The 10457-nt window shown below is 45.3% G+C and overlaps 1 protein-coding gene across 1 annotated transcript; it reads right to left on the bottom strand.

Annotated features, from left to right (window-relative positions):
- Positions 1 to 398: 398 nt before the first annotated feature.
- Positions 399 to 9718, bottom strand: LOC119960671 (syncytin-2-like). The gene is made up of 2 exons (XM_038788293.1): positions 9637 to 9718; positions 399 to 2455 (listed from the first exon to the last, which is right to left on the bottom strand). The coding sequence occupies exon 2, from the start codon at positions 2097 to 2099 to the stop codon at positions 399 to 401; it is 1701 nt and encodes a 566-aa protein (XP_038644221.1). The 5' UTR covers positions 2100 to 2455; positions 9637 to 9718.
- Positions 9719 to 10457: the final 739 nt, after the last annotated feature.

The following is a 10457-nucleotide window of genomic DNA, read 5'->3' on the forward strand; positions in this document are numbered from 1 at the left end:
CATACCTAACTCATACAATATCCAGTACAAATTCCCTTACATGTCCCCCCTTTGAGGCTATTCCCTAGCCTCATACCAATTACCAAGCTCAAATAATCCCCTTGCTTGATCCCATTTACATTTTATTTTAATCACTCTTTGCAGGCAATGTGGAGGAGCCGAATACTTTGGTCAGGGATCAATGTCCCTATTCCATCTTTATCATAATCTATCTATCCAGGTTCTGATTCTTGGGTTGCTCCCCCAGATTGCCTGCTCCTGACAGTCATCAGCCAAAAACCTTCCCACCCTTGCCAAGGGAAGGGAAAATGACTGATTCCTGTGTACAGACTAAGTTCTCCTAGTCTCTTGCGGATTTCAGCCAGGTGCTATTGTTGTTACAAAGCGATCTTCCATTATTATAGTCCTTTCACAGAGTGATGAGTTTCAATCTCGACCAAGGTCATGGTGAATACACTCATCGGAGGCAGCTCAAGGTTTTCCCGTTCCTCTGTTTTTCCTCGTGAGCGTGAGCTGCTTGTCACCATCATCTGCCGTGCTGCAACTCTGGTAAGGAAGGATCTCAGGGCGGGTAGAAAACAACAAAATATGAATCCTAGAACGGTTATGATTGTGATTGCTACAGCTCCAGCTTTGGCAAACCATGCCCCCCATCTTCCTAACATTCTATCCAACCAACTCCATGCCTCATGCCCAAACCCAGCATTTTCTTTCACTTCTGTCCTAAGATTCTTCAACTTATTCATGGCTTGTGTAAATGACCCCTCTGGATCAGTGTTGTTAGGGATAAATGTGCAACACTGGTCTCCAAACATAACACAGACCCCTCCTTTCTCTGCCAGGAGCCAATCTAATGCCTGTCGATTTTGCCATGCCATTTTACTGGTCGCATCCAACTGCTCTCCCAATGCTTCCAGGGCATCATCCGAATAATTAATAAACCTCTGCTGATTATAATAGATGTAATTGATCCACTCAGTGTTTTTGCTGGGTGTGATCCAAACAAAGATGGATTCAAACCCTGCAGCTATTTCGTTCCTAGCTTTGAACTCATTCGGGATGCCTCGGGGCTGTCCGATTGCGTCTAGTTGTACCCTAGGGTCAGGGGTATATGCCCTCTTAACTTTTCGTGGTTTAATTTCTTTTTCCACCGGCAGTATTACAGTGCTCTGGGCCAATATAACTCGGGCACACAGTCCCCTCCAATTCAGTGGTAAGTGTGCCAGCAGCCCTTTTTCCGGGCCACAAAGCCACCAGAGATCGGCCAGTTGATTTACTTGATAGTCTAATACATAAGGAGGGGGTGGCGATCCCCCTTTAACTGGGATGATCAGACTAAGGGCGTCAGTTATATTCCAAATCCTTTCACACTCTCCTGTGTAGTGTCCCAAACTACTCCCCGTGCTGCTTTCCCTCCAATAACAATCTTGGATTCGTAAGTCAGGCTGCACCCTCCATTCCTTTGGGGCCGCGTCCATTGCCGTTCTTGGCCAATTTGGACAATTGTGGGCTATATTGTAAATGCCCTTTTTTACCCCAGCAAGCAGGACACAGTGGTAGTGACACATCGGCGGCTTCCCTTTACAAAGGTCAATACATGCGGATCCTGAACAGTTTACCGTCTCATACGTGAGCGTCCGATTCCCTACCTTATATGTCTGTGTATATGTGGTGTGTGGACGGCAATTTTTCTTTTTCCAGATTTGCCGCATGGTTCTACAGTCTTCTGATCCCCACGGTACATCAATTACTTGGGTGTTCGGTCTCTCTGATGCACATACCACACAATCTTTCCCCTCACTGTTTTTCTGACCTGTATACTCAGCCCATTTCCACCATTTGTTTCTTGTTGCTTTCTCCCAAACAGTATTCGTACTCACTAATCGTCTACGTCTTGTTTGTCTTAATACTCTACCTTCCTGATTCTGCACCCCTATGTCCTCTGCATCCCACTTTCCTTTTTTATGGGTCAAGGAAGTCCCCAAGGGAAATAGTTTCCAAGTCCCAGGTGGGGAACGAGGCCCTTTCCCTGTTCTCACCTCCCTCGGCACCTTGACTAACAGGCTGAGGCTGGGCATTTGTATCATCAGCCAACTCATGCACAGAACCACTCATCATCCGCTACTATTTCTGTTCTACTTTGGCTCTGCTCCTCCTCCTCACGATTCTCCTCGTGTAGTGCTATCTCTTCCTCGCTGCTACTTCTATCCGCCATGCCACTATCTTCAGTCTCCCTTCTCTCCCCTACCCCGGGTACCGTTCTGGTACAATGGTTCAAGTGATACCACAGTGTACTGCCTTCTACTTGCAACGCCGTGGGAGATACTTTGGTGACTTCAAACGGCCCTTCTCGTCTGGGTTCATGCCAACGTCTCCGGAACTTTCTGATGTATACTTGATCTCCCGGTTTGATCTGGTGTTCCGTTGCAGGGCTCTCCTCCTCCTTGGCCTTTTCCTGTTCAAAAATAGTTCTATGTATAAAAGTTAATTGTCGTACATACTCTCTTGTGTCCTGATCTAAACACTCCAACGCGGGGCCCCCTGCTCCCCCGATCTTTGGCACCGGCATTACTCTTCCTGTCATCATCTCATGTGGGCTTAGATGTGTGATTCTGTTTTCCTGACTCCTGTATTGCATTAGAGCCAATGGCAGAGCATCTATCCATTTTTTTCCTGTCTCGCTGCAAATTTTGCTTATTTTAGCCTTGAGGGTTCCGTTTGCTTTCTCCACCATTCCTTGGGATTGAGGATGATACACACATCCAAACTTCTGCTTTATTCGGAGTGCTGAGAGTGTCTCTCTCAGTGCCCTCCCTATAAAAGCAGATCCATTGTCTGAACTTAATTGCATGGGTATGCCAAATCTTGGGATAATTTCTTTTGACAGGAAGTTAATTACCGTTCCAGATCCTTGATCTTTGGATGGCGTTGCTTCTATCCATCTGCTGAATCTATCAATAATCACTAGCATGTATCTTTTCCCCCTTACCAGCTTTCCCATATCCACATAGTCCATGCATAGATGTTTAAACGGCCCTTCGGGAATGGGTATATGCCCTATTGGGGCAGTAATGCCCTTCCTGATATTATTCTGAGCACACACCTCACACAGACCTAGTATATAGTCAATTGAGTTTTGCAGGTATGGTGACCAGAATCCTTCCTTCTTAATCTTCCTAGCCACTTCTCCTCTTGCACAGTGATCCACTCCATGTGCTTCACTAATTAGTACGGTTAGTAATGATGTGGGTGCTATGACCAACCCCTCCCCATTTCTCCATATTTTGTCATGTTGTCCCTGTAGTGCTCCTCTATCTTTCCACATTGTTTTTTCAGCTACAGGGGCTTCTTCCTGTAACTGTGCCACATCTTCTAATGTGATTTGAGGTTCGATATTCCCCACACCTGGCCCTGGGTGCGGCCTTGCTATTTCTACTGGGGCTATCGTAGCCTCAATGCATCCTGACGCTTCTTTAGCCGCCTTGTCGGCTTTGGTATTTCCCTGTGTGATGCTATCCGTTCCCTTTTTATGCGCCTGACACTTAATTATGGCTAATTCCCTTGGACCCATCATAGCCCCTATTAAAGCCCTGATTTGACCTTCGTGTTGAATTGGTCCTCCTCCGCTTTTCATAAATCCCCTTTGCTTCCATATTGCCCCAAACAGGTGGCAAACCCCGTGGGCATAGGCCGAATCAGTATAAATTTCCACTGCTTCCCCGTTTGCTAACTCACATGCTCTGGTCAGTGCTTCAACTCCGCTAACTGGGCTGAGCATGGCTGCTCACATTCTTTTGCCTCCAGTACCTCAAATGTTTTCCCTTTCTGTTCAACTACTGCATAGCCAGCATGATTTCCCCTATGATCCCTATGACACGAGCCATCAACATACAACGTTCTCTTTTCTTCTGTGTTTAACCTATCTGCCTTCAGATCTTTCCTCAGTTTCATAAACACTTTTGTCTCTCTTACACACTCATGCTCCTCTCCCTCATGTGGCAATGGCATATATTCAGCTGGGTTGGCCCTATTGCACTTCACTATCGTAATGTCCGGGAATGTGGTCAGCATTTGAAAATGGTGAATTCTAGCCGGCGTCAGAACAAACTTCCCTTTTTCAATCAATTCAGCTACTTTATGGTATACATGTATGTTTATCGGATATCCCATTGTGACCGTAGCTGCCTTTTCGTACGCCCACCAAGCTGCTGCCAGGCCTTGATAGCACGGAGGGTATCCCATTGCTACGTCATCTAGCTTGGTACTATAATATGCTACAGTCTGCCTTCGCCTCCCCTTGCAATTTTCCTGTGTTAACACTGCTGTAGCAAATCCGGCTTCTCTGTTACTCACAAATAAGTCAAAGGGTTTGTCATAGGTCGGTAAAGCCAATGCTGGTGCCTGTGCCATTTCTCTCTTTATATTCTCAAATGCGTCTAACGCATCTTTATCCCATTTTAGTTTGGCTTTTAATTCTTCACACCCTGCTTCCTTCATTATCTTTCGTAGTGCCTGCGTTTTTTCTGCATAGCTTTCCACCCATTCTGAACTGAATCCTGTCATTCCCAAAAATGTCATCATTTGTCCCACCGTCTGTGGTTTCGGAACTTTTAGTACTGCTTCTATTTGCTGTGAAGCTATCCCCTTCTGCCCTGCTGATATTTCTCTCCCCAAGTATTCTACCTTTCTCTGGCACAGCTGCAGCTTCTTCCAGGATACTTTATGACCCCCTTCTGCTAGTCTTTTCAAAAGTTTTAAACTATCCTTCCTGCATTGTTCTTGTGTTTCTGTGCATAATAGTAAATCATCCACATATTGTATCAGTGTTCCTTCCAACTGTATTCCTTCTAAATCTGCTCTCAACACCTGATTGAATACATGTGGGGAATGTTTAAATCCTTGGGGCATTCTATTGTATGTGTATTGTTTCCCCTCGTACGTAAATGCAAAAAGATACTGACTTTCTTGAGCTAGTGGCACACTAAAAAATGCCGAACATAGGTCGATTACAGTAAACCATCTACTTTCAGGTGGTATATTTGTCAACAAGGTGTAAGGGTTTGGAACCTCTACTGGCATATCTTCCACTACCTCATTAATTGCCCTTAGGTCATGCACCAATCTCCATTTTTCTCCGTCCGCCTTTTTTACTGGTAGGAGCGGTGTATTACACCTGCTCCCGGTTTCCTTTAATACCCCTGCTTCTATCAATCCCTTAATCGTTTCTCTAATTCCTTCAATTGCTTCTGTCTTGATTGGGTATTGTGGCCTATAGGGCCCCTGGCGTCCTGTCTTTAATCTGACTTCAACTGGATTAGTGTTTTTAACCCTCCCTACATCTGTGTCCTGTCTGGACCACAACTCCTGTGGGAGGGAGTTCAAATCCTGCTCTAAGCTCTCTCTCCATTCCAGTTCCTGTTTCTCACTTTGCACTCCTATTGTTATCTGCATTGGTTTCCCAAGCATCTTAACATCCAAAATTATTTTCGTCATTTGTCCATCGCTGGACGTCCAAATATCTACATTGTCTGTCTGGACAAATTCTAAGTCTTGTGCTCTCAACACCATTGGTCCTAGGTCCTTTGATCTATATCCCGGATTAACTTTCAATGTGACATGTGGCTCCGCCCCAGGTACAGAGAACCATTTGTCAATCCATTCATTCCTAACGATTGCGAGGGCCACTCCCTCTAGTCCAATTAAAATACTTCCTGACTTTATTTCCTGTTCTCGTCCCGCCTCCCTTTCCCATTTCTCCTGTATTTCAGGTTCCTGCCCTTCATCAAATATCATTGTACTGTGTAATTCTGTTCTCGGCCATTTGGCTTGTGGAACCCAAGTGTCTATAAGTTTTCCCCAAACTTCCCATATCTGTTTTTTAATTTGTTCCTCTATATCTCCCAGCCAATATACATTAACCCCTTCCTTTCCTGGTATCTCAAGTGAATACATTCCCATCAAATCAATTCCTTGTTCGGTGCATTCTAATTTCAGTCCTAGACCTAAGATTGCATCCCTTCCCAACAGGTTTAAAGGAGTTTTATCACATACTAAAACAGGTACATGGGTAGTTTTGTTTCCAATGGTAACAGGCACCGGCGTCGTCATTCGAGCTAGTGTTATTTTCCCCGAGAACCCCACAGTTTTTACAAACCGGTTTGACAATGGTAGGTGATCCGCATATTTCGTTTGTATGCACGTACACGTGGCGCCGGTGTCTATCATCATGGGGACCTCGATCCCGCCTACTCTAACATTAACTATAGGTTCCTGCTCTGCAGTTTCTGTTATTTGTACGTACTGTCCTACCATTTCGGGGTTCTCTGGGCCTCTCTATGCGAAACTCTGATGGTTCACCGGCCCTTGAAACATCGGGATGCTGTTCGGCGACCCTTGGATCAGCTGTTGGCCTGCCTGTTGCTGGTTTTCTCCCTGTCTGGTGGAACTCCGCGGGCAATTCCTTTTTATGTGCCCTGTCTCCCCGCACCCCCAACACACACCTGGAGGGCCAGGCAGTGGTCCCTGTCTCGGAGTCTGATAATTAGCCTGTCCCTGCCCTCTCTGATTCTGAAAGGGTGGCCTACCACCTCCCTGTCCTTTCCCATTTTTATTCCAGTCAGTCTGATTTTCCAGGGCGTATGGGTTTTGATAATTTAGGCCATGGGCTTCTGGGTTTATGGACAGTGGGAAGGCAGAAATGTTATAGGTTACGATGGGCTGGCCTCCATCTCCGCTCCCCCCTATTGTTAGTGCAGGTATTTCCCCTGACTTTTGCTCCACCACCATCGGTGCTATTTTTCTGGGTGTGAGATCTTCTTTTGCCTTTAGCTTATCCTTGTTTTTGATCTCCTCCAATTGTGCCTGAAGGAGTTTACGTTGTATCTCCTTCAGCTGTTTGTCTGCATTCTTTTCATCTTTGCGATGTCTTTCTACTGCATGGGCAACATAATCCACAAACTCCCGGTAGCTTTTTGAGTCCAAGCCCACCACATCCTCCAGTCTTGTCTTAGCTGAGACTGGCAGGCCCTCTAGAATTGCAGCCCGGAACATGGAGTTGGTCAGCGGGTCTGTTAGAATGTCCCTCTCCGTGTCCCTTCTCCACCTTTTTAATTGATTTTCCACATACACAGCTGCATTCTCCTCCTCACCCAATGGCTCTCCCCTTAGGGTTTTTACATCCATTCGATTGGGGTACATATTCCTCAGTGCCTGCCAGATGTCTTGTCGGTACAGGTCCATTAGTGTCCCATCTACCTCTGGGTCATAAGCTGCGGTCGGGATGCTGGCACGTCTCATTACTTCTGCCATTTGGTCCATTCCTAGCACCTTTGTCAGGAGAGCTTTGATGTCACCCAGTGCCATCCTTTTTCCCACCATTCCTGCCTCCAACTGTCCAATCCACCTTCCAGCTCCATCCAAAATATTGGGTAATTCATTAATTAGATTAGGCAAATCCTGACCTGACCAAGGGATATACTGTGGTCTGCCACCCTTCAGAATCACCGGGAACATCTTTTTCCCTCTTTTCTCCATATCTGGAAACTTTACAGTTTGGTGTCTTACCCGCGTCGATTTTCTTTGTTCCCCTAACACTGATTGTCCCCCTTCGTCGTCACTACTTTCTTCTGTCTCTCCTTCCATCTCTCCCTCGATTCTCTCTGGGTACTTCCACCTCCATGCTTTCCCCACTTCTCGTCTGTCTGCCTCTTTGTGCCCATTCCAACATGTTTCCTTTATGCTTATTTTTCTTTCTCTTTCCTCTCTGCTGGCTTCGACTCTCTTTTCTTTTATTTTTCCCTGTGACGCCTTACTTTCACCCTCGCAAGGATCATGACTTGTTTTCCACTCATATTTTCTTCTACCATTCTTTTCTTCCTCTTCTCGTTCCTTTTCCTCTTTCATTGCCGTCTTTACCCATTCCAAAAGGTCTATTACATTTACTTCTTCCTCCAACTGCTTTCTCCTTTGGTTTAACTCATTCAACTCCTCTTCTGTTTTCTTAGCCTCTTCCTCTACACCTTGTTTCTTTTCTAACTCCCTTTGTGCCCATTCCTCCTTCGTCACCTTTTCTGTGTCAAATACTCCCTCAAAATTCATCGTGCCTGATATAACTGGGTACAGTCCCGTGGAACCCTGTTCCTCTGAGTATGGGGGCGGGGCTACATTTGGATCTTCCAATTTTGCTTTTTCCTGAAGTTGCACTGGCATTTGCATCCATACTTCCCTCCATGCCCTTCTCCTTTCTCTCCCTTCCTTTTCAAATAATGCCAGTATCTCTAGTTCTTTTTCTCGCTTCTCCTTTCTTTTCTTAGATTTATCTTTTATTTTATAGTTCTTTATTATTCCCTTCTGGTCCTCACACCTCTCTACGCACCATGTGCCTTCCTCCGGCCACTGTGTATTAGTTTTACTTGTTCTTTTGGCCCATTTTTCAGAGACGTGTTCTATATCTCCCCTGAGGGCTGGGAACTTATCCCCTAATGTTTCCACTGGTGTTTTAACTTTGTGTGCCATTACTCGTCTTTTCGGATTACTGTCACAATTTTTATCACTTAATCCGTCAGAGTTAGGTATCACAGTGATTATTACTTGCTGTGTTGTTTTTCCGTGCTCAGTCCCCTGTTTACCTTTACCTTGGGTTTCCCTTGCCAATATCTGTAACTCTAACCGGGGTCCCGATATCCACTTCCCCGTAGTCCCCTGTCCCGGCACTATCTTCCTTTCCCGGGCTAGAGGGTAGTAGGTTTTTACTTGCTCGTCTATGTGTATAGAAACCCTATATCGATCAGATTCCTTTATTAATTTCTCTAGAGTTTCCAAGTTTATTTCGTCTATCCAATTCCTATCGGCTATTCTTTCCCATTTTACATACGGCCACTCGTTCTCTACCTCTTCTAAGTTAGTTATATGTGTAATTTTTCCCCAATCCAGTGTTGCTTCCGTTTCTGTTATTATCCTTTCTTAACCCCCTGACTAATCTTCCTTCCCAACCGATTGTACCAATCTCGCCGCTAGGCGGTTTTGTCAGTGTGACCTTTCCAAGTTGTTAGTTATTACCCTACCTGTGTTCCGACTCTCCTTCTTATTTCTGTCCTCCACGCTGCTGCCTCAGACCAGTTTGTTCAAATTGGTCTTTTACTTTCTCTATTCTAGCTGTTAATCCCCCTCTCCGGGGTTAGATTCCCCTCCTGTGCTTTTGACTACCGTATTAGGTCAGAGAGCGATCTCTCACTGATCTCTCTCCCTCTCGGTTGACGTCCCTTACCCGAGGTCCTGGGTAGGTTTGGACTGGCAGATTTTCCCACACTTACTCTCTTCTGGGCAAGTCGTAACCTGGCAAAACCCGCTCCAAACCGGTTGACTTAACCTAATTGCATTACCTTAGCGTTCGGCCTTTTTCCCGTCTCACTTTTTACCCACTCACAGACAATACAGTATTACAGTGCGCTTTGCATGCAAAACTCTACTCTTCAGATCAGACTCAGTCTCTCAATACTATTTTACACAATTTGGTTTTAGTTATGCAGGATATCTTTGTGGTTGGGGAGATCCAGGACCAGCAAAGAGCCGGGTGCGCCGGGCCTCGAGATCCCTTTTCCGACAACAAGGATTTACATGCAATACAAATCTGCTTACCCTGTTGTCAGAATGCCGGCTTTGGGATGTCCAGCCCCGGTCGGACCTTCGCCTCCGCCACTCCTTCCAGATGCTTTTCTGGGCGATCTCTCACCAACCCTGCTCGCAGCGCCAATTTTGTCGTGGTTCCCCAGGACGACAATTTGTTCGTACCTATCAAAACACCGAGAGTCTGAGAAGCGATCTTTCAAGCAGTGAACTTTATTTTCCTAGCACAAGAAAACAAAGCTGGGATGTCCGGAACAATCCGAAGAGCCTCAGGGCTTACTGTCTTTTATGTACATTTCAATTCCATATCTCAAACTCTTATCTTACTTTACAGCCCTCTTATCTTGCTTTCCAATCTGACCTTGCTTTGGCCACCATTGTTTTTAGTTGGCCCTTTATCTGTCCCATTCGAGATTGGTCGCTCCCTATTTCCTCTCTTTGCTTCTTAAACCATGGTGGTTATAACTCTTGTCCTTATCTTGCTCCTGTGTAAACTTCCCTGCTTGTGAAACAATCGTGGTTTTGCTGACTTAGACCGAATGTATAGAAAAACATGCTCACTCTATTCTTGTCTTTTTATGGCCATTATTTATGGTCAACCATTAAGTTGAGCCACTGAGCCGTATTCATTGTTCTCCCAAGTGACTATTATTTGTCTTTGTTAATTAGTAAATGCTATACTACTTTTCTGGGTCTTCTGCTTTAATCATATTAACTATACTTGATTACATTAGGTCACACGAGGTTACCCTAGGTTACATACTCATCTCAATACTCACCTAAATCTACTTTATCATTTCACTAAAACCTATGATTCTGAACTTCATACCTAA

The sequence above is a fragment of the Scyliorhinus canicula genome, unplaced genomic scaffold, assembly GCF_902713615.1.
Source record: "Scyliorhinus canicula unplaced genomic scaffold, sScyCan1.1, whole genome shotgun sequence".
Lineage (NCBI taxonomy): Eukaryota > Metazoa > Chordata > Chondrichthyes > Carcharhiniformes > Scyliorhinidae > Scyliorhinus > Scyliorhinus canicula.